General features: G+C 45.6%; 1 protein-coding gene across 4 annotated transcripts in view; it reads right to left on the reverse strand.

Moving 5' to 3' along the window:
* MYO1B (myosin IB) overlaps window positions 1-22,429 on the reverse strand; it is a 113,226-nt gene extending 90,797 nt beyond the window's left edge. Inside the window, exons 1-2 of one of the 4 annotated variants that reach the window (XM_056348385.1) lie at window positions 22,314-22,429; window positions 5,874-6,014 (exon numbers count right to left, since the gene is read on the reverse strand). In XM_056348385.1, coding sequence (XP_056204360.1) covers window positions 5,874-6,008 — 135 coding nt within the window. In that variant the 5' untranslated portion in view covers window positions 6,009-6,014; window positions 22,314-22,429. Of the gene's footprint in view, window positions 1-5,873; window positions 6,015-14,707; window positions 14,729-22,313 lie in introns of those variants that run through there. The other 3 variants (XM_056348384.1, XM_056348386.1, XM_056348387.1) reach the window with 3 other exon arrangements.
* Window positions 22,430-23,292: the final 863 nt, after the last annotated feature.

Here is a 23,292-nt window from a genome sequence, read left to right on the forward strand (position 1 = left end):
TGAAAAAGCACAAAAATCCCCAGCACAGCAACAAAGTTCTAGAGGGACAGTCACACCAAGCTGATGCGGACCAAGGCCATTGGGCTCATCCACATAATTCTGTCCCCCTCCCTCTTCTTCCGAATGCAGCACCTGGAATAGCAGGTACGAGCGCAGCAGGGGCAAAGCCACCGCGCTCGGCAGCAATTCAGTAAACTCCCGAGCACCGTAAGGTGGCTGAAAAAGGGGTGAATCGGTAATCTAGACAGACATAGCTGAGTAAAGTCAAGTCAGAAACAAAAAGGCTACCCCTAAAAATATTAAAACAAAAGATCAACAGGAAGTGGCTCAGTCTGTGCAACAAGCACACCACAACAGCCGCGCCACCAGAAGGCAGCCCCAAGGATGCTACCTCAGACAGCTAACACTGAGCTATTACACTGGAATGCCAAATATTTAATGTTTCGGTGATAAAACAACATGTGTTCAGTGCCATAAGACTGTTCCGTCCCCAAGCAGCCCACAAACTCCACGCACCGCAAATACAAATTAAATGCTGACATCAGAGAAAGACTCTGTTCTGTTCTAAGAACAAAAAGCAAACAAACATTTTGTTGTAAGGAACAAAACGTTGACCTCTGCAAATTTGGGAAAACTTCAAGAAACAACATAACTGCAGGGAAAAATGTGCAGGGCAGCAGAATAAAGCCCTATCTGGCCCCCGAAGGCTGACTCCCGTAAGCCTACGCAGCTCTGCTCCCCTCCAGCCTCCTCACGCCTCCCTCGCCACTTCCACCGGCCTCACAAAGGAAGAAACCCAGTACAAAAATAAGCTTTAGATCAACACATATACTACAGTTTATCTCAAATCTCTACCATTCATGAGTCACTATAAAGACACATATAGACAGATGCCCCCCTCCCGTTTGTCAGCATCCAAAAATACAAAGGAAAAATAACTGCTGAGCTGGTTTGGCTGAGCATACTTCAGACAACTTTTTTTTTTTCTTTTTTTTTTTTAAATCAAAATAGAAAGTTCAGGAAGGGAGGCTCAACAGAATGTGTCAAAATTCATCTGTCATGTCCAACCTGAATTTTATAAATGTATTTGAAGTTTTCCATGCGATCTCCAGGTCACATGTTTTAACCGTACAAACTGTTCCCTGCAACCTTCAGATCATCAGCATTGCGGGGTTTTCTGGTTGCTAATTGCATTTCCCAGGAGCCACTGTTCGGTCTGTAAAATTAAAGAAAAACTCACAGGCTTTTGTTACTGATATCTACAGAAAAGAACTTTTGCAAAAAAAGCAACGCAAACGTTATCGATGAAAATTTTAAGAGTTGCACAAAGAATATAATAAATAATTACAGCTTTCTAACGAGATTTCTCTTGGTCAGACATACACCAGACATTTCCAGACATGACTGAACTCCAAGATTCCCATTTCCAATTAACGCATGCGTGTTACCCAACGAGCCCTTCCCCTCAAAGCCACTCAGCACGAGATTACTGCAGAATCTGATGGTCTTTAGTAGAATACTTGGCCTAACTCCAGCTCCACCAGCCTTCATGCTTATTTTTTTAGGCACAGCCTCCAGCTTTGCGCTCTGGTATGCAACCCAACACCCAAGTCCATTAAACTTTCCATCAAATACACATAAAATTGAACAACAAGTAATCAAGCTGTAGTCTGTTCTCTTAACTGTTAGGAGGATGCTTATCACTCTGTCTGCACCACAGCATGAAACTTAGCTAATTTTCTTGAAGAGCTTACAGTGACCATACCCAGGATGGTACAAGAGGACCGTCAGGGGATCCACATCTAAATGCTTGTGCAAGGTGAGCTCTTAGGGAGAAGATCCAGAATTTCGAAGGGGTAAATGGAGCTGGCACTAGGATGTCCAACATCAAATATTCAGCATCAAACATAACTACTGTGAAAGAGACTAGAAAAGACAAAAATCGTATACTCTTCCAGTGGAATGAGCCTATTTATCTTGTCATCTTTGGCTGCGGGGGAAGATCTGGCACTGTTCACTGATGGCTCGATCTCACTCTCACATTTCAGAGAATGACAGAATAGTTCTGGTTGGAAGGGACCTTTAAAGGTCTACTAGCCCAACCCCCCTGCCATAAGCAGGGACATCTTCAACTAGATCAGGTTGCTCAGAGCCCATCCAACCTGACCTTGAATGTTTCCAGGGATCAACCACCTCTGTGGGCAACCTGTGCCAGTGTTTCACCACCCTCATAAAAAAAAATATATTATTCCTTATTATCTAGTCTAAATCTAACCTCTTCTAGTTTAAAGCCATTATCCCTTGTCCTATTGCAAAAGGCTCTCCTAAAAAGTTTGTCCCCATCTTTCTTACAAGCCCCTTTTGCTGCTTTACCTATCAAGACTGGTTAACACAATTAGGCAACGTCTGGCCAATATTACAGCATTTTCAAAGCTATCCATGTTACAGTTCTCATTCCTCTCAACAAACCCTTTTGAAGATTATAACTGCAACTCCGTTTTAAAACTAACATGTGTGGCACAGATACAGCCGTCAGCCTACAGGGAACCGCTTAGAAACTGATGTTAAGCCCTGCTTTACTGCCGTAGGAACATTTCAACCGTTTCATATGGCTTCAGGCTGACTTAGTTTTTTCAGTTTGAACACAACTTTTGGTAATGCCTACAATGGAGCACTAACATGAGGGCTGAACTTAACCCCACAGCTGAGCCATGAAAAGACAAATCCATCCCTATTGCTCTCTGAAAGGATCCTGAGAGGTCAACTTGTGTGTGTAGCTCGTTAGAGCTGAAGAAACCTGCAGTATAAGAAAACTTAATTATTAAGTTATTAAAAAGCACCAACAGTAGCTCTTTAATAGCCCAGTTTGGTTTCCGCAGGATTGCACGCAAACGACAGATTTTACATGGTAAAACAAACATTACTTCCAGGTGCAACAAAGGCTTCGTTGTGCTCATCTAAAAGCAGAAATGCGAAGTATTGTTTTCATAAGTGAAGTGTGGAGAGAAGAGAGCAGGTGGCCATAAGGAGAAGGAAGGGGGAGAAGTTTGCACTTGAAAATCAACGTGGTGGCTACCGTGAGCACCATTCCAGCTCCTGCTGGTTTAAAAGTTTTCTAAAATACGCAACAGTGGCATGGAATTTGCAGGCCAGCAGAAGTCAGCTAATACGCAGATAATAATCCTCAAGTGATTTGGTGACTAAAAAATCCCCGCGGCATCACGAACTAATACTTGGCAGCAGCACGTGGCACAGACATAAACATCTTCCCACCACTCATGTAGGGAATGTTTTAATACTTGCAAAGTTCTGCAACATTTCTTGCAAAGATCTGCAACTATGCCTTCATAGTGTGGATTCACAAACAGTACTTGTAAGACCGTTAAAAAAAAATAAGTAAATCACATGATCAAACAAACCTGGAGATAAAAACGGTAAAGGATAGCACAACAAGGGAATGATTCAGGGGAAAGACAAACCAAAACAAAATATCAAAAACACACCAACAAAACGCCTTTGGTTTTGGCAGCACTTCACTCTGCTCAGCAGAGCACGTTTAGGCTTTCCCACCTGCAAGGATCCTACACTGCTAGAGAAAAGTGACACCTCGCGTCACCCACCCGAGCACTTAATACAGCTCATTACATTGCTCGTCAGTGCCAGGCCCAGCCAAATCAGGAACGGGGGTGGGGGGTGGGGGAAACAACATGCTTCACTGTCACTGCCTGAACGAACTGTGTGTTTGAACACGGCTGTCAGCTAGCACGTAATAGCAGATAAAAATAAAACAAATTATCCATTTGTCATTCAAACCGATTTCTTTCAAGAAAAAGCTATCAGTCTAAATTAATTAGAAACATGTAATTAAATACTTTGCAATCCATAGTAGTTTAGAGTAAAAAAAACCCAAAAACCACAACCAAACCAAAGCAAAAACCTTGAGAAATCCACTCCCATATGACTCAGAGCAATCCTCCCTAATAGACTGCGTAGCCTAGGGTACCCTCACAGAATAGGTCTCTGTCCTTAATGCTTTAAATAAAACTTTCAAACATGACCCAAAGATTGGGCAAGGTCATAACTGTCACCCTCAGTCTCTAGGCAAACAGTTCCCTTTCCTTCTCTTCTCCTTCCTGTCTTCTTCAGCTAAAGGGGAATGAGATCACACAGTATCACTCACTTTTACCACAGGTATTAAGAGCAGAGAGTTAACCCTAAAACTGATGTGAAACAAGTTGATTACACAAGCCACTGACTGAAAAACCCCCTCTGAATCCCAGAAGAGGCAGCTGCTGCAGCTGTTGGATATGGAAGACTGGCCAGAAGCAGGATGAAAGAGCAGCAGAGAAGTCTGGTACCTACCTGCCCGGTTCTATGTCTAAGGGTCATCGAGAGGGAAGAGACTGCATCTTCAAGGAACAAGGAAAATTTAAGACACACATTTTTGGAAATGTAACTCTGAAAAAGTATCAGGAAGATTTATTTTTTTTTTTTTTTAACAAGTGCAGAAGAAATCTTTCTGCAAATACAGATCGTTTTGGTTTCTTCTCCAACAAGGTTTGAATAGATACTAACATCCCTGGTCTTATTTTAATTTTCTGGTTTGTTTAAATTGTCGGTCCAAACTTAAGGAGCAAACAGGTGGAGGTGACAATAGTAGACAGGTGCAACTGTGCATTACCAAGCTAATACCTATAGAAAATGGAAAAGGCATAGTTGAACAGGGAAATTGAGCCTTTAAAAAAAATATCTAAGCATTAAAATAAAAAACATTTTTAAAAAAAATTAAAAACAGAAGAAGAAAGATGTGGCAGACAATGAATAGCAGAGGTACAAAAGCACAGACTATAACCAAGGGATAGAAGAAGCAAACAAAAATTACACAGATCCTCCCATATTGCAGGATGGAAAGGGAAAGTTATAATGCAACCACAAAGGTTCAAACGCTTAGCAAGAAGCAAAAATATAGTCACACTAAAAATCAAAAAGCAGGGGGAAGGCTAAGCTATAATAAAGTACAGAACACATCTATTTGATTGCAATAAGCTGCAGACACAATTGGTTGCGGATCATAGCTATACTTTGCTTTAAATATTTCAGCTTTACTCTTTAAAGACTTATCTTCCACCAGCAGTCTTGGAAAGTCTCTAGAAATCATTCGGCTGACACAGCCTCAGCAGTACGACAGATACAACAGTGTGCACATTTTAACAAAACTGGAACAAAGAGAGATGAAGCAGGAAATGAAAGGCTTAACGGGAATCACAGCTTGCCTCTTCACTCCCTGCCTGTGTTTCAGCTGCTGGTCCATAACACCTTTTCTATCAATCAACACTCAGAGATTAATATGCCTGAAGATTTCGATTACTTCCACATATATCCAAGCTCATTGTTTCTAGCTTAAAATGCAACTGTTCTAATAAACATAACTTTTTTTGCAACTCAAAGATAGCAGGCAACATGTAAGGTAGCCCTGGCATACTCCAGCTGTGCATTGTTTCTACATCAACGTGCTCTCACATCCTGGAAGCGCCTTCCCTGTATGTGAATTATTTACAAGTGTGATGTCCTCTGACAACAGGATTATCAAAGTTACTGTCACCACTAGTTCTAGAGCTGTTTTGTATGAAAATCAGAGGTCCGCCACGTTGTGCAATGGGGAAAAAGAAAAAGGAAAAATACCCCAGATGGAAAAGATCAAATGCAAACAATGCAGCACAGGAAAGAGTACAGCACAAGCAAGGTTTAAAATATCCCTAATATGACAGACTACGCCCAGGCATTCAGTCTATGTGTATCCTCACAAATAAACATGTATTTTAAGCAAGACAACACAGCTCCTCATAGGATGTTATCTGTTAACATATACTCACATATACTTCACTGTGATCAAAGCGCTTTTTCAGATTATTGATGAACGAATCTTCATTAAGTGGCTCTAAAAGAACCATATCTCCCACTCCGATCATGTTGTCTAAAAGTGACGTCTTGACCTCCATTTTGGCCATTTTCTCCTGCAAAGGAAGAAGCAAAAATAAAACAAAGAGCAAAGTTAGCTCAAAATCATTCTAATTATTCACAGGCATTATCCAGTAACACTGTTTAAGGGGTACAAGTTATAAACCTCATCGAATGACGCTGCTTTAAAATCACTTTCCTAAGGAAAATTCTCAAAGTTATTCTATCTAGCCAGGGAGTCCACACAACTCCAAAAATTTAACTTCTAACAGTCAACAAAGCCTTCTGGTCCACTACACATTAAATATGAAATGGCAAGAAACAGGAATGAAGATTCCAGTGGGCATCACATCCAGATTTTTTGGACAACTTCAACACAGTACTCAAGTGTACACAAAACCAAGTTTTATGAAAAGCTTCCTCAGCATCTCCAGTGTATCAAATTAGCGTTAAATTTGTCAGTATCCTAACCTGAATTTCCTTCTCCCTCTCATTTGCATTGTTCCAACTCCGTCAACTTTTGAATGGAAACCAACTAAGGGGACCCGCTCAGAGGCAAAACTCACACTATTTTATCTTAATTCATGAACTCTGTACTCTAGAGTACCTATATTCCAGTACAGTACTGCCCCTGGTTACGTGAAGCTACCAAATTACTGCATTTCCTAGCCAGACTCAATTAAGTTATGGATTTATTTGTGATTTTACTGCTTAAGGGAGCATTTCGTTGGGCAGCAACGATCCAGCTGACAGTGGAGACTCTATGCCTATATGACTGGAGTGGCAAAAGGCAGAAGCCAGGCTGAAAGAGGGGACCAGGATCAAACGAAGTCATCAAACCTGATAAAAGGAAGTAACTGAGACAAAGAAGTCAAGGTCAGGCCAAAACCCGACACCTATTTGATGCTCCCAGCCTGTTCCCCTACCAATCCAAATGCTAGAGAAGATTCAATGAGCTGCTCAAGAGCTCCAAGCACATAGTTACTGCTTTCAGTTTTCATGACCAGGCTGAAAAATGAAGGTGTTAGCAGCGGCGGCCAGCAAACAGGGCACCAGAGGTGAGAGAACAGCTTTGCTGACCACACAAACCGAGAACCAGCTACAGCTACACAGAACAACGGCTGGGCTGCACCGGTCGGCTGTCACCCCTCCGCCACGGAATGCCATCAGGCTGTCCTCGCTCTACCACTGCAGCATATTTTAATTCTCAAAATTTTTTCTTGTTTTTTAAAACGCCTTTGAACAGCTACTACCTTGTACAATCAGCGTTAAGTTGCCATAGCAGCTGTCCGTCACATAACTAAGTTAAAACAAGCAAAGTCTTTTATCTCTTGCTTCTGTCCACAGCCACTGCGTTACTACATGTCATTTGATGTTTTTGAGCAGTGAGTGACATCCGAGGGATGTTAGATCAAGACTTCAGCGGTGTTTGATGTTTTTCCAAATTCAACGAAGAGAAGCGCAGCTCCACAGGCAGCTGACGGAAGTGATACAGCAAGATCCCCAAAACCTGAACCCAGCCTGGGAATTACTGGAAATTCACATGGAAATGCAAAAACAGCACTGAACTATGGTAACCAACCAAAGCTGAGTCAACTCTGCTAAACAAACAAAAGGACACTTATTTTAAACAAAAACACTGGAGAAATACTTTTGTAGAGAAAGATACTTTTACTCTTAAAAGTTCACCTCTCAATCACCAAAAAAATATTAAATATTGACAAAATCTTTTCAGAGGTATCACTTCAACTTCTGCATCCCATTAAGACAAATTCTTTAAACTACCAGTCTTGTTTCAATGACCTAATTACTTCCCATATATCAACTAATGCTCAAATAATTTTTGAAGGCTGGAAAAAAAACCCCACCACACAGTCCTTCTCAAGTATGGAACTTATTAAATATTCAGTTTGTAGCCAAAAAAAAAAGCCAACATAAAAATCCTAATATGGGCAACTTCAACCTAAAATTTAAGTTTTAAGTAGTATACCTCATCTACCATTGTGAAATTACATACCACCTACCACACTTCATGCATCACTGCTCGGGAATTTCAAGACCAAGAGCAGCCAAACCCATCAAGAACATTCATGTATTCCCAAGCTCAGAGGCATGTTTTGCAGAAGAGGTGCACAAAGATGCTGTATCTACCACTAAAAGCTGGATCAGAAAGTTGAACACAAATATTATTTTATCAAAATATTTGAAAATTTCAATATTATGGTCAAGCATTTATTTTTAGCTGGTTTTTTTCTCCACAATAATTTAAGATCATACTACAGTTAAAATATTTCTGTTAACTTGGAGCTAGAAAATATTAGAAACATTGGTGATCAAAAAAATCAGACAATAAGCCTAGACATCTCATTTAACGCTGAATTCTCATCACAATTTGCAACACCTTAGCCTTTGCAAAATATTGCTTAAAGATCACCTCATACACGGATGTATGACTCAAGAGCATTCTGCCACAGCAGCGCTGGTAGTCCCCAGCCATAACCCCTGATCAGGTTTAGCTAACGACAAAGGCAAATCCAGCCTGTGCGGTAATTTGGTTGCCTAACTCAGGTAACAGGTAGGGAAAAAATAGCACTGGTAAGAAAAGCCAACAACATGTGTTTAAACACAACATTAAACAATTAGATTTAATGTAATAATTGAATTTAATCTCCTAGAAGAATTTAATAGATCAATATCTACAGCACTTTCAAAATACCAAATACTAATTTTAAAAGTAGCTTTTGAAAAAGACCTCCAAAATCAGCACGCTGCACAGAAAAAAAAAAAAAAATAACCAAAGCCTTGTGACGCTGCAAGACTAAGCTTCAGTCAAGATTTTTAGCAATACGCCACTAAGCTCAGAAACTCCATCCAAATCCACGTCCAAGTATTTTTGTATTTGTATTTGCCATATATTCAAAGATGCTGCGCAGCTGGAAATCTTTTCCCATCAGTGCTGGTGACAGCGTGCTCACCACAATTTGGGGAGCAGTATGGAAAAGTAAGCGGCTTCCGCCTCTGCCCATATTCATGCACCTTTAAAAAGATGATTTCTCAATGATGCAAATGATGAAAACCATTTTCTCAAGAACCGTTTCCAAGAAGCAGGACTACGAGAGGGACAGGACCAAAACACGGTCCCAGTGCCTGAGAGATGCGTCGTGACTGAAACCGCAGCTGTGCTGGTGGGAATGCTGACAAACAGGGAATCGGGTTTGAGGAAAGAACCAGAATGGGCTGTGTCCTTTAAAACAGGGACACGTTTAGTGATTTTTCAATGAAGACTGCTGAATGGGGGAAGGCGGACGGAGGTAAGCGGATGGAGGTGTTGCTGTGAGGTGCTGTAATTTCAAACGGGAAATTCAATTTAAAAAATCACCTAAAAATATAAGTGGTAATCCCTTGATTTAACTAACACCTTGCTTTTGTGACCGCAACATCTCATTCTGTTGACATCACAAAAAAAAAAGAGCTCTATAAAGATTCCAGTCACCAATTATTAATATGGCAACAAATTAGCTTGGCAAAAAAAAAGCAAAATTCCTCTAATGCTTGTAGCCTGTAAACCAGATTCTTCCTCAAACACTCCCTGATCTCTTCTCCTACACCCACTGACCACTTAAGTCTCCCAGATTTACACTCCTTATCCTGAAAGCAAACATGGGCAGCATTTCAGAACATCTCCCTTCACTGGAGTCATTTGTCAAATCCGTTCCTCCTCACTTCGGTCTTGTACCTCCACCTCCATTGAACAGAGCGAGATCGCTTTCACCATGTCTCCATTCTCAGAAAAACAAAAAAGACCATTCAGTAATCCTTCGCAGCTCGATCTGGTTTATGTTGGACAACAGGCTCGGGACAAGAAGTGCTGGGCACGCTACGTCTGCAAAATGCTTTTATCCACACACTAAGCATCACCTCGTAAAACACGGACTCTTGTATCTCCTACTCGCAATGCCCAGGACTGCCAGCCAGCCAGGCCAGCTGAATCTAAAACCCTCCCATCCCTCTGGGCCACAAGGATGGCAAATTAAACATTACACTATCCCGCAGCTGTAGCAGCCTTATCAGCAGGTCTGAGCCAAGAGCTAATGAAAACTATAAATAGAAGATGACACAGAGAATAGGCAAAACACCCCAAAGCCTTGTACAATTAAGTTCACGCATTCTCTAAGGGGGAAATGAAGTAATACCCCATTTATCGGCACACAGCGTGTTGGGGAATTGTCCAAGGTTTCCCACAGCACTCTGACACAGTAAAACAGCAATTGTCAGCAGCTTCCGACAGATGTGCAGCCCCTCGCACACTCCTGCATTAGCTGCGCTGGAATTACCACTGGCTGCAGGGGTGGCTTTGCTTTCCTCTCTGGCATTGCAGCAAAAGGACAATTCCCCTCCCACCAAAACTGACACAATAGATGGACTTGCATATACTTCAAGCTCTGAGTATTAAAAAAAACAACAACAAAAAACCAAAAACAACCAACAAAAAGCCTTTGGTTTCACTACCACCAACCCGCTGCAGAAAATAACCACCTTTTTCTTTCGTAAGAGTTAACTGGGACAACCTGCTACATCAGTAATTCAATAGCAGAGTTCAGACCGATTTCAATTTCCAGGTCTGACCCTGGGCCCCCCTCAGGCTGCAATTACACCTGCCCACTCGTTCCCTTTTTTCTCCATCCAGGACCCACCAGCTGACACTGAGCGGGGACACTGACAGGCCACTGCTGCAAAAAGCAGCTAGGGACACAGTGTCGCTACCTTAGCAAAACAAAGCCAAAGGCACTTCAGCCGCCTTGTTCTACTCCTGACAATACCAATTCAGCACGAGGCAGGATTTACATCCACGCTGTCCCACTGCCCAGCACACCCCACGTATCACTGGCCTCTCTGACTGATGCCCAGAAGGCACCAGTTCATTGGAACCACCTTGTGCTGGGTCACCAGGCAGGCTGCAGCTAAACTGGCCTAGTGCCCTTTTCACTCAAAGCTAGATTTCCCGATGTCAGAATGCGTGAAAAATGTTAATAACATTAAAAAAAAAAAAAAAAATCTTTGCTTTCCCTCCAGACCCCCCCACCCTGTTTTAGTCTCTGGATGCTGCAGAGGAGCGGTGAACGCAGCATTCCCTACGTGCTGCCTGGCCGCTGTCTGCTCGGAGCACCTGCAGCCTCCTGCCCGGCTGTGACCGCTTGCAGGGGTTGCCCTGTCACCATCGGTGTGCTGAAGAAAAGACAATCCAGAAAACAATGCCACGCTGCAGCCCGTGATTTCTTCCTGCAAGATGGCCTTGCGAAGCCTGACGGACAGACTGCAGAAGCAAGGTTAACAGGTATCGCAAGAGCGGCAAAAGCACTCCTAAAGAACCGAACCGCCTCCTCTGCTTCTCCATCTTTGCTTTTGGTTTGGCCAACGTCCGAGTATCTTCTGAATTCCTTTTCCTCCCACAGTCCTACTGAACAAATCAGTGTTTTCCAAAGCGAAGAAGTTTATACTTCGGGGCTTTTGGGTTAGCTAATGTTTCTCACATCTCACCTACCGCAAGAGCTATTACTTAAAAAACCTTGTGCAACTTCTCTTTATTTTCTGAAAGTGTTGAACATTACGCATGTGTACCACATTCCTCGAGTACTTAACAACAAACAGTTCCGGTGAATTACAAAAGGAAAATGGGGCATTACGGGGTATATTTGTATTAGGGCTGCAGGAATGTTTGCATTCAGCATCAGCTAAATGGGAACGGCTCTTTAGCAACATCAGATTAGGACCCAGTGACTGCAATTTAGATGACAGACTTGCCCAGCCGAATTCCATCGGAGAAATGAACGCTCTGCTGGCTCCTGCTACCAAAGGCCACGCATTTGGCTAAAGATTGGGTAATCTGCAAGAAATAAACAGGCCACTTAAGGTACTGCTCGACAACAGCTGCAACCACATGAAAAACTATCATCTTTTAGCAGTTTAGTAATTAGACTTCATTAGGACGTGTACAAAATGTTCGCTGGGACATTATCTCCTACTGACATAAACAGTGGCTGAAACTTTGTTAACACGACTCACGTCCTTTATAAAGGCAGAGGGGAGAGGTCTGGTGGCTGTTGCTGGAGTTCTTTGGGGTTTGTTGGGGGTTTTGCGTGGGTTTTTTGTTTTTACATCAGCTTGGTCACGGTCTACATTAAGCAGTAATTAGTTGTCATGAATCCCCCAAAAGCAAAAGAGAAGCCTCTGCTCGCATCCTGTGTGATGAGGCTACCTATGCACCACTCTCGTATCACATCGAAGATGCACAGTACTCCTCACCACAAAACCAAAATAACCAAAGCCACGTGTGCAGAAGATACATCTCTGCCCTCCTCCTCTTCCCAAATAAAAGGCTAATTCATGAGCCTGGGGGAAGGAGCGAGGGGCTGTGTTTGCATTTCTCTAAGGCATCTTTCTGCTATGGATACTACCTTCTGTAAGAGACTGTGGGGTATATCTATTCTGCTATTTCTACTTTATACTCCCAGCAGTACAGGTTTTCAAATTACTTCTAATAATTATTTTGCAACCACAACACAGTAACTGCCACCAGTAATTGCACTCAGGGGTTGCTCTATTTCTTAGGTCAACTTGCAACCTTGCTTTAACTCCTCTGGGTTGCTCATACAGTCACGCAAGGATTTGGGAAAAACATTTGGGTCCTTCAACATTGCTAAGGCACCCTTCTTTAACACCTGCTAAAATGCAGCCTTAGAATAATCAAAGGGTGTTTGGTACCCCATTTTTACCCTGCAAAAGTTCCATTATATTTTGGATTATATTGGCAGGCTTCAAAGATTATAGATGTGGAATAGCCTTTTCTGTAAATGGTTATTCTGGAATCTGATCTTTTTTTTTTCCTTTTTTCTTTTTAATTTCTACTGCTTAATGGGGACAACACCTTGGGCATTTTCAATGCATCTAGAAATAAGTCTTCACTAACAAGGCTGCTTGTGGTCCAAAATCTTGGTTAAATTCCCACTGACTTCAGCAGAAACATGATCCACAGCGGTTTCTTACACTTAGACTTTTCTTAGTCACTGCCTAACCACAGAGTTTTATAATCATTCCAGGTCCACATCTACAGAAAGGGATAAAACATTCTGGAATAAAGGGGGTTTCTTTTTGGCATATACCTTGCTAAGATTCTCTTGAATCTTTTTCAGAATAAGGAGCAAAACATGACTGCAAAACCAAAAGCTGTCAAAGGTCCTGCCCCTTCCCCTAAACCAAAGCCTTCATTTCAGACTGACAGTGTTCTTCACACAACAGAATTTTTTCAAAGTTGTCAGTACAGAGCACGAATGCAAAGAAAACAACCTCATTTTTTTCAGGGGGGTGGAGTGGGGTGGGAACCCAAAACAAACACACAAAAACCCACCAAAAAAAGCCAAACCACCACAAAAATTAGCTTTTACTACTGGATACCTGAACTCCACTAAACAGGGGGTGCCCTTCTAAACTGATTATCTTCATCTTTCAAGCTGCCGCTTAACATTTTCTGCCCATTTTTTAGGATCCTGCCCAATCCAAAGGTGATGTTTGCATAGCTGTTGCAGAACAGGGGCACAAAACCCAAGGCAGCACTTATTTATTTTGGGGGATGTCCTTGGTTTGTTGCATGTCACACACCAGTAGCCTGCTACCACACCAGAGCTTGTGTCCAAAAGATCTCCCAGTGGCAGAGCTTCACAAAATATCACTTAAAACCAATCAGCCCTCAAAAAGTCAAAACATTTCTTTCAGCTGAGGTTTCACTCCTTTGGGAGCTGTAATCTAGATTGTCCATTTATCCTTTTATTATGATAGGACTTTTTCTTCCCCTTCCACACCAGCTTTCCTCCAGTCAGCACATGAACCACACTGCCCTGACAGAGGCAAAAGAAATCTGCTCGTGGCAGGGCAACTGGAGGGAACATCAATTTATAGCATGTCAGTAAGGTGGGTATTGCAAGATGTCTTAATACTACAGGGTTAAAATAGCAGAGTACATGCTAATCTTCTCCCCAAATGCCGGTGTGCCTTGCCTGTTAAGCTGCCAGCGATAAGCCTTGAAGATATGCAGAACATGGAGTAACAGAATAGGTAAGTAACGCTGTAGCTTCACTCAGCTGCCAAGAGCTGAAGGAAAAGCTGCCACTGAAAGTCATCACGGCGGCCACTGAACCAGACTGAACTGGGCACGGACAAACACAAAGCTAATCAGCTTCAGGAAACGCGGATGCCAGAAGACGTGCTGGTGGCCCTATCTGCCCACCACCAAGCCACCCATGACAACCCAGCACACCCCAACTCCCAGAGCAGCCAGCAGGCACCAGCGCACCCACGCAGTCACCCACAGAGCAGGGGCCAAGTCACCACGCACCCATATTCTCTTCCAAGCAGCAAAAACCTGGGTAAAGTTAAAACCTGCACGGCCGAAAGCACTGTGAATTTCCACACCGTTCCTTTTCCTTTAAAAACCAAAGGAAAAGAAGTCACCCAAACACCACCCCAGAGATCTTACTCTTCCCTACTGCCATTTCCCCCTCCTGGAAATCTCACTGACGAGCTCGTTGTAATATCCGTAAATAATATTTGGAATGGTTTTAGCCTAATATTTTATAAAAATCAGACACACTGTGCTAGCTGTACACAGCTGTCCTGGTCTATATGTCTACTCTCTCATACGTGCCTAACGCTGACTTTCATTCAAAGGACGGAGAAGCAAAGGCCACCAGAATACCTCATTTCCCATGTGTCTGTTAAAGCAGGCAGGAGAGGAGATCTGAGCATAAGCGTCCCATCAGAGACACGGGTTGCAAGGAGAACAAACACCTTCTTAAGTACCACTGAGCCACTGCAGGAGAAGGGCTCCACAAAATTCCCTAGCCACAGAAAAGCTTCAGATGGAAATTATTGCTTCTTCAGAAGTCAGTCCATCAGAAGAGAAAATCCTGCAGGAAGACAGCCTCAGCCAGCCCCATTTCTCCCAGGACTAGCTGCCAAGGTACAGAGCAGTGCAAGGTTTCACCCCGCCGTTTGCCATCACTGTCTGTTCTGCACATCAATTTCTCTTCAGCAAAACACTGCTATTTTAATGAAAAGCGGAGGGTGGGTCTTTAAAAAAATTGGATGCAAGTGTTGCAGGAAGAGGAAGCAGTATTTGCCCAAACCCAAGCTAAAAAAAAAAAAGCATCTCTTTAAGGGCTGAGGAGGTTTAGATTAAGTTATGTTCACTGTTTAGACATGTTTGCTTGTCTCAAGTGTTGAACTATATCCACAGTTTTGTCATTCTCAACAGCCATTCTCAGCAGGACGCCTGAAATTGCAGGATAAAAGCCATCAGTTTTTAAATCCAGGTACGCCGCTTGTGGATCCCAAGTATCAAGCTATTCCTGTGTGCCCCTTTCCAAGAGATATCTTGGACAACGCGAGCGGTTCAAGAAGCTACATTTTAACACACATGAATGCCTCTCATCCAGACATCTGTCAAGTTAGAAACCAGCAGACAGTGTTCTTATTAACATCTAGTGTGATCAACAAAGGCATTTCCAAATGAAATATAACACTTTGCAGAGTTAAAGAGGAACACCTTCCAAAAATATCAAGAGAAAGCACCCCCTTCCCACGGCAGAACAGCCGGTCTCACAGCCAACTCAGCATATAGTCACAGGTGCCGCGTTTTCCCTCGCGTTGTTCCAGCGAGAACCATCATCTGGCAGCTTTGGGAAGCAGACAGATCTACCCGCATGAGATACAGGCAAGCTGCCCCTGCGTCACACATCTATTACAAGGTACGAGGAGCTCCGGCTCTACCCTGGTGTGCCAAAAGGTTTTTCAGGGTTTCTCCTGGAGTGAACTCCGTTTGAGCAGAGCGCTGCACTCCTGGATCGATTGCGGGAGGCAACCTCCAGAGCCCCTTCGACATCCACAGTCCGACAGCCTGGGAACTGCACAACAGCAGTAGTACCTGTATCTCTTCTGCACGTTCCAGACCGGTGCCAAAACCACTGCATCATACGATCGTGACTACTATCCCGCGCTACTCCAGAGTGCAGTTTTTCAGCCTTCTAACGTTTCATGGGAAATAGCTCCTGCAGCGTGCCCAATCTCTAGCCTAAATTTATTCACGGTCAGGCAACATCCACTTCTTCTTGCTTGTGCTAATGCTATCGGGGTTTTGTTCTGTTTTAGATTTAAATGTGCTTTCTCCTTCCCAGGAAAATATTTAGAGAGGATTGTCTCATGGTCCCCATTCTGAATAGAGCGCAGACGGTACTGCTCATTTTCCTCTCAGGGGTTTCCCCATCCCCCCGAGCACCCCAACAGCCCTTCTCTGCTCCCACTCCTATATAAGCCCATCTTTGCTGAGAAGGGTTAACCAAGGCTTTACAAAGGATACCTGGTATATTGTGGCAGCAATATTTCCTCACCACAACCAGGAATATTCCCTCAGAGAGATGGGGATTAATTTTCACCCCCTTCATTACCCTTCCTCCTTCTCCAAAGCTTCCCCTGGAACCAGCACTTCCCTAGCTTACCCCACGCAACTAAGCCCAACTGCTCCATCAGTCACAGACCTCCTCTTACATGTAAAAAGTAGGAAGGGTCTCCAGATGTTCAAGTAACCAACTGGTTACTTGTTTAGCTTGTAGGTTTAACTACCCCCCCAAAATAATCTGCCTTTCAACCCTAACATCTTCCTCCTGACCTGTCTCCAAGCTTCTTGATGAAAGGGTAGAGCAGCTGGTATTGCTGCCCCAAGTCAGGCATCTGACGTACTCCTTCTTTCACATCGGATAAGCATGGGCTCCACTACAAAAAGCTCTTTCCTGGGCCCTCAAACACGAAGCTCTAGCAAAGCTATTTGGTGGATGGTTAATGGGTCCCCAGAGTCCCAGAAGAAACAGCACCTCCTCACCTCTCAGCCAGTGTCACCAGTGCCTCTCTGTTAAGCTGTTCATTTGCTTCCACAGAGGAAGGATGCAGAGGATTAATACCAACTTCACTCCCTTCAACAGCTCTCCTAAAAACAGAACTAACTCCTCATATGCAGTACCATCCAAAGACTCCTTACACAATAAGGACTTTAAGGATACCTCTCTGATCTACAAGGACACCCTTACCTGTCCTGCAAATTGTCTTAACACAAAGGCATTAAAATCCAGATAGTAAGTGCAACCTCCTTGGCTCCTGCTTTCCCAAGACACAGAATTCATCACTTTATCACCCAGCGGTTTTCTCATTTCATTTCTTAGGTGCAGGTTCTCAAAAGTCAGTGGAAAAGACTAAAGCACAGTATCAGGACATTACATATGCTCCATTGTGCATAAAAACTGGTTACCTTGAGGCCAAGTCCTCACAAAGATATCCAAACACTGGTATGCTCTTGTGCACACGAGGAAGAACAGACTCCATGAAGAAAATGCATATAAAAGAGTAGAAACACTTCAGGATGTGACTGCTCTCTACCTGGTTTTCTTTCCATTGTAGTAAATCCTGCAGCTTCTTGCTAATGCAAAGTAACCCCAGTAGCACTTTAGAGCATACAAACTATGGAAATTATGGAAAATTTCAGAAAAAGCAGCAGAAAATCAACAGCAGAAGAGCTTCCATGCAGAGCGTATTTGTGGGCCCAGGAAAGTTGTACCAATGCTGACCAGGCTGTGGTCACAAACTTTCAAAAAAAAACTCCTTTCTGCTGACAGTAGGGAAAAATTAGTCTCTCCTTGCTGCCTGTATTTAGAAAACAAAGAAGTGTACAGCAAATAATTGTGACAGCACAGCACCCACCAACCCTTCCGTTACTCAGCACCTATTCCTCATAATTAGCTCCTCGTTCTTCTCCTTCCTATATACTCTTCCTTTCTTCCCGGTATCTTTTCTTTTCAAGGTGCTCCCGTGTAAGGATTTCTGCTACTGTAAGACCCTCGCAAGGACTGCTGCCTTTACAAGAGAGGGAGAACAAGACAAAAGTTTATTACCACACCCACACACCACAGCAGCTCGAGGCAGTGCTGCACAAAGCCAGGGACAAGGCAATTAATTACCTAAACCCCAAGATACACCCACTCTCCACCCCTGCAAAGGAAAAAATCCTTGTGACAGTAAATGTTTCTCACCCTCACTCCCTAGGACTCTGGATATTTGGATTCCTTATCTTGGGCCTGCAACTTGTTCACTGAAACGTTAAATCTGGCTGCTTAGGCTAGAGGTCACCTCCTGACTGCTTTCCTCCCGAAAGGCTGGAGCGTTAGTGTTTTGTGTCACGTGCGTGTGTGTACATTTTTCCACCCGTGAGAAAGGATGCTGCAGGTCCATTACTCCTGCTAACCTGACTGCACAGAAGGATACCCCAACCAGCTTGCATCCAAAAAGGGGACTTGATAATCATCTTCTTCATATCTAAAACTGTATTTTGAAACCTCAGCCTTTCCCACTGAAACACTTTCATCACCACAGTGACTCTGCTAGCAGACTTAAAATATACCAAGAAATGGACAGAAGTTTACTTGCAGATACCAACTGGGAAATTTCCCAGTAATAAGGAGTTAGGAGGGACAGAAAGATTAATCGTCTGCACAGTTTTCTCTAAAAGCTATGCCACTAGCTCTTCACGTGCAGAAATACAATTTGGATGGTTCTAGCCCTGTGGCTGGACGACACATTAGTCTAAAATCTCGAGTCTACAAGTAACTTCAAAGACTCTAGAGCTACTTAAAAGAAAGGTAAGCAAAAGGGGAGACAAACTGCTTGGGTTTACAACAAGTTTCCTCAAACGCAGAGCACAGGATCACAAATGGCAGGAGTCACTGAAAACGGCCATACATACCATAAAAACTGTCAAAGAGCCTGTCAAAGGCCAGGCTGGTCCCTGAGGATCAAGCCACCCATTTCACAGCTACCAGCCTCCGAGACACAGGATACAACTGCAACCAGCATGATACGCCAGTGACTTCTGGAGGATGGGGGACAGATACCAGAGGAAATTAAAGAAGAGGCCACTTGGTTAGAGAAAAAAAACAGCTTGGCAGGAGACCAAAGGCCAAAATGATGAGAAAGTGTGGAAAAGAGTAAGTCCCTACTGAGGTATGGAAGCTGGGAAACCCAGACTGGGTCACAGAGAGCCTTCCTTTACTTTCTAGTGAGCAGAGGTACTTCTATTCAAAGGGAGAAATACCTACTGTGGTCCTTTTACATATTTTTATAAATGCGAAAGGACATGGAAATGTTTTAAGAACCTCACTTTCCTCTTCCCTTAAGCCCTAAAACAGGGCTTAAGTCCAACAGCTAACGAAAGAGGAGATCCTCCTCTCCACGCTTTGTTCAGACACCAAAACCTGGAGCCACAAAAGCAAAAGAGCCAAGCTTCCACAGCCTACAAGCAAACTGGGCACAGCTGTAAAGGGTGAATGTTTTGAGACTAATGCTTAAACTCACCAGGAGTCACAGAAAGACCCCTGCTGCAGTTCCAGCATCCTCCTTAACAGCTACTTCACAGCACATGACAGAGAGTTGCAGCCCTTTGACTATCCCACCAGTGCAGAACAAAAATCTTTACTATTTTTCCCCCCCTCCTCATTCGAGGAACTGCAAAACAGAAGAAAATTCTTTACTGCTTCTTTCCGACACAGCACGCCTTGATGTTAGTTTATCCATCAGAAATCAAGCGCTCTGGTTTCCTTCTTTTTGAAGGACATGAATGGAGAGGTTACATAAGGCTGTAATAGGAGCTGTTATTTCCTTTCCCAGTGGAAGGGAAAAAGCTGTGGCTCAGGTTACAGAACTCCAGGGCTGGGCATCCCACTGCAGCCTTCCCAAACCCCCCGCCAGCAGAGCCCACCAAACAGGAGAAGCCACTCAGAAGGCTCTGAGAATGCAAAAGACTGAGTCCACTGCTACTGAGGGGGGTGGGGGGGAGCCTTTATTTTTGTCTCTCATCAGATTCAGGAAATTCCCCAAGCTTGACGCATACCATCGCTCAAGTCACCATTTTCCATGTCAGTTAGGTCTTCATTAGCACAATAAAAAGGATGAATGAAATTATAAGGTAAGATTTACGGGGCAGTCTGACACATGAGCCTAGCAAACTGACAGAGCGCTTGGCTTTGGCGGGCACGTTAGCGTTTGTCCCAGCTCTGACCACAGAGGGCAAGGGACAGGAGGAAGTGCAGAGCATCCAAACTGGCCTGCACGAGTACTAAGCTCTTCTCCAAACCGTCCCACTCACGCTTGCTTCACCTTCCTCTCCGATCCCCAAGCCACCGCTATTACTGCTGCCGAAGGAAGATGAGATCAGACTCCAACACGAGGCACTTCTGTTCCCACAGAGCTCAGAGAAACCAGATGATCTCAGAGGATCATGTGAAGCCAGTCCATGACACTTCCATGAGGCAGAGTATCTCCAGGATATTGCCAGCAGTTTCTTAAGAGTGCACAGTGGGAAAAATTAATGGCTTTGCTTATGTTTCCAATTTTTCTCTCCCACTTCCTCCTCTCATTTGCCAGACTTTTATTTTCCCTTCCCCCAGCAGCATTAGTAGGCTCGCAATGTACGTTTGCCCTTCTAAAGGGAATTACATCAAAACTTGCAAAATGTTTGAAAGGGCTAACACGTAGCTGAACTCAACTACTGTCCCCTGGCATCCTTTCCTCACAGAGCTCCTTCCCACAGACATGATTTAACACGGTCTCTCAAGAGAGAGGAAAAAAAAACAAAAAAAAACCAACAAAGAAAAAGGTGAGTTTCTGTGATCTAAGATGCTTTCAGGAGTTCTTTCACCTTCACCATGCAGAGCATTCAACCTGTTTGTGGTGCCCAGGCACAGGCAGAAGATTTTAAGATGTCCATCAAACACACCACCTAACACCACATAGGTGTTTTCAGAAACACCTTCTTTCCTAAGGGCAGAAGGGGAACGGGTAGTAATCTAACACACCAGTAATCGCCAACAAAAGTAAACACCGACATGAGTGGTAACCACTGTATGTTACTCTGGGAATAACGGGAACGGTCCAACCATTCCACTTTCACAGAGTCAAGCCAGAGGCAGCACGTTGCATTAAGCACAAAATTAAAGACATTCTTAAACTCAGGCCTGGGACAACTGGAAATGAAAACACACGAAGAACATCGTTACCTTCCATATGTTTAAAAGCAGCCAAGCAGCGAACGCTACTTTAACAGATGGGTCGGACTATTTCTGTTCCCTAACAGTGTGCGCTTTTGGGGAAAGCCTTGTTTTTGACACTGGGCTTGACAAAGTGATGATTCATCCAGGGAAGGATGGGCAGCGTGTTGCCAGCCTTAATTCACAATTAACAATAGGACAGCCGGATATAGGAAACTCATGATTCGACACAAAAACTGCAGAGTCAGCCATTTTACCCAACCTTTACATTTTCCAGGGGTAATTCCTGATCTGGATATACTTTACTTTCTCCAGCATATGTTTTAAGAGTAGTTAGCTTTTATTTCATTACCGTTACGGTTGTCCTTTGGGACAGTGGTCCTTATTAAATACATAGCCATTGCCTTAATCGCATCATCTGAAATTGCAAAGGTTTAAATTACTGGAAGAAGCGAGCGGCGCACGCATGTAGGTGCAGATGGGACAAGGCGACAAGGGAGCACAGCACCTATGACCCGTGCCCGTCCTGCCCCTGTCCGGCACGGGGAGGCTGGCCGCTCCGAGGAACAAAGGGATGCCCTTCCCAAAGCCTCCTGCCCCTAAATCCCTGCTGCCTCCGCCTCCCCAGGCGCAGACGGATAATCTTAAATTGGGAGGCTCTCTGGGACAACGACCCGGCCCTGGAAAGCCCTTTCTCAGGTCTCTTCTCCCAAAGTTACCGGACGGCAGGATCCGTCCATCACCCCGCTGGCTCCCCGGACCCCCAACCCAGCCCGCTCTTTGGAATTAAGCGAAGGGCGCGCGCGCACGGTAATTATTTTAGACAAGAAGAAACAGACGCCACGGTCTCCCTCCAGAAAAAGCACCACGCACACACGTTCGTATTTTAAAGGGCAGGGTCCGGGCCACCCCTGCGGGTGCGCGCACCAGCACCCACGCCGAAGGGAAGCGCCCAGCGCCCGCAGCCACCGGGGGATGCTGAGCCAGCCACAACGCCCGGGAACCGGCCCGCGGCCGCCGCTTCGCCCCGGGAAGGGACCCCCGGGAAGGGACCCCCGGGAGGCGCCGGGGCTCCCCCGCTCGGCACCCGGACCCGGCACCGCCGCCCCCCCAACACCCCCCCACCACCCCCCGGCCTCCGCAGCGCCGGCCCCAGCCCCGCGGGGGGTCCCGGCACAACAAAGGGCCGGCGCGGGCGGGGGACCGGGGGAGCCGTACCTCTGCCGCCCCAGGGCGCTGCCCGCCGTCCCGCGGCCGCCCGACGCCGCCGCCCCGAGCCGCCGGCCGCCGCTGCCCTGCCCCGGCGCCAGCGGAGCGGGGCGCAGCCCGGCCCCTCCCCGCCCGCGCCTCGCAGGGGCGGAGGCGCCGCCGCCCGCCGGCCCCCGCCCGCCCCGGCCTCGCAGCGCCGCCCGGCGGGCTCCGGGGGCCGGTCCCTGCAGCCCCCTCCGGCCGGCTCCCGCAGCCCCCCGCCCGCCCCGCCGCCCCGCTCTCCGCAGCCGCCACCGGCGGGCTCCCCGCAATCCCCCCGCAATCCCCCCGCAGCCCGGCCCCTGGCCGTCCCGCAGCTCTGCACCCCCCGCCGCCGCGCTCCCCCTATTGCCCCGCACCCCCGGCCGCAGGGCTCCCCGCCCGCCCCGCAGACCCCCCCGCCGGGTGCGGTGGCAGACATCCCCCCGCCCCGGTGACACCGAGCACCGGCAGGTGCCCCGAGCCGCAACCCAGCTCCCCCCTCCCGCATCCCGCAAACCCGCCGGCCCCCGCCGCTCTCCGCTCACACCCGGCTCCTCGCTTTTTCCCCACCTACATAACATAGTTCACCGTTAACCTGGATAAAACTCACCGAAAAGAGAAACCGACCTGTTTTAGCAGGACCCCCCCCGTCCCCGGGCTGGATGGCTACAAAGATACTTTCGGCACTCCTCAAAACACACCGGCAGCTTAAATATAAGCACCCGAAAGTATTTACAGCGAGCTTTGACATAAGGAGCCTTATCTGCTCGGTCCTGCCCCTGATAAGCACATCAGCCGCCAACAATGCAGGGCGACCACCCTGCCGTGTGAGGGGGGGGCACCCTCAGGGCAGGCAGGCTGCACGCTGCCCCCCGGCCCTTCCCTGCCCGAGAGCGGGGCTGAGGGCAGCAGCAGGGGGCTCTCCCCACCCCCGTAAAAATGCCCCAAGGCACAGATGAGCCAGGAG

Source organism: Falco biarmicus, chromosome 8 (assembly GCF_023638135.1).
Source record: "Falco biarmicus isolate bFalBia1 chromosome 8, bFalBia1.pri, whole genome shotgun sequence".
Classification (NCBI taxonomy): Eukaryota; Metazoa; Chordata; class Aves; order Falconiformes; family Falconidae; genus Falco; species Falco biarmicus.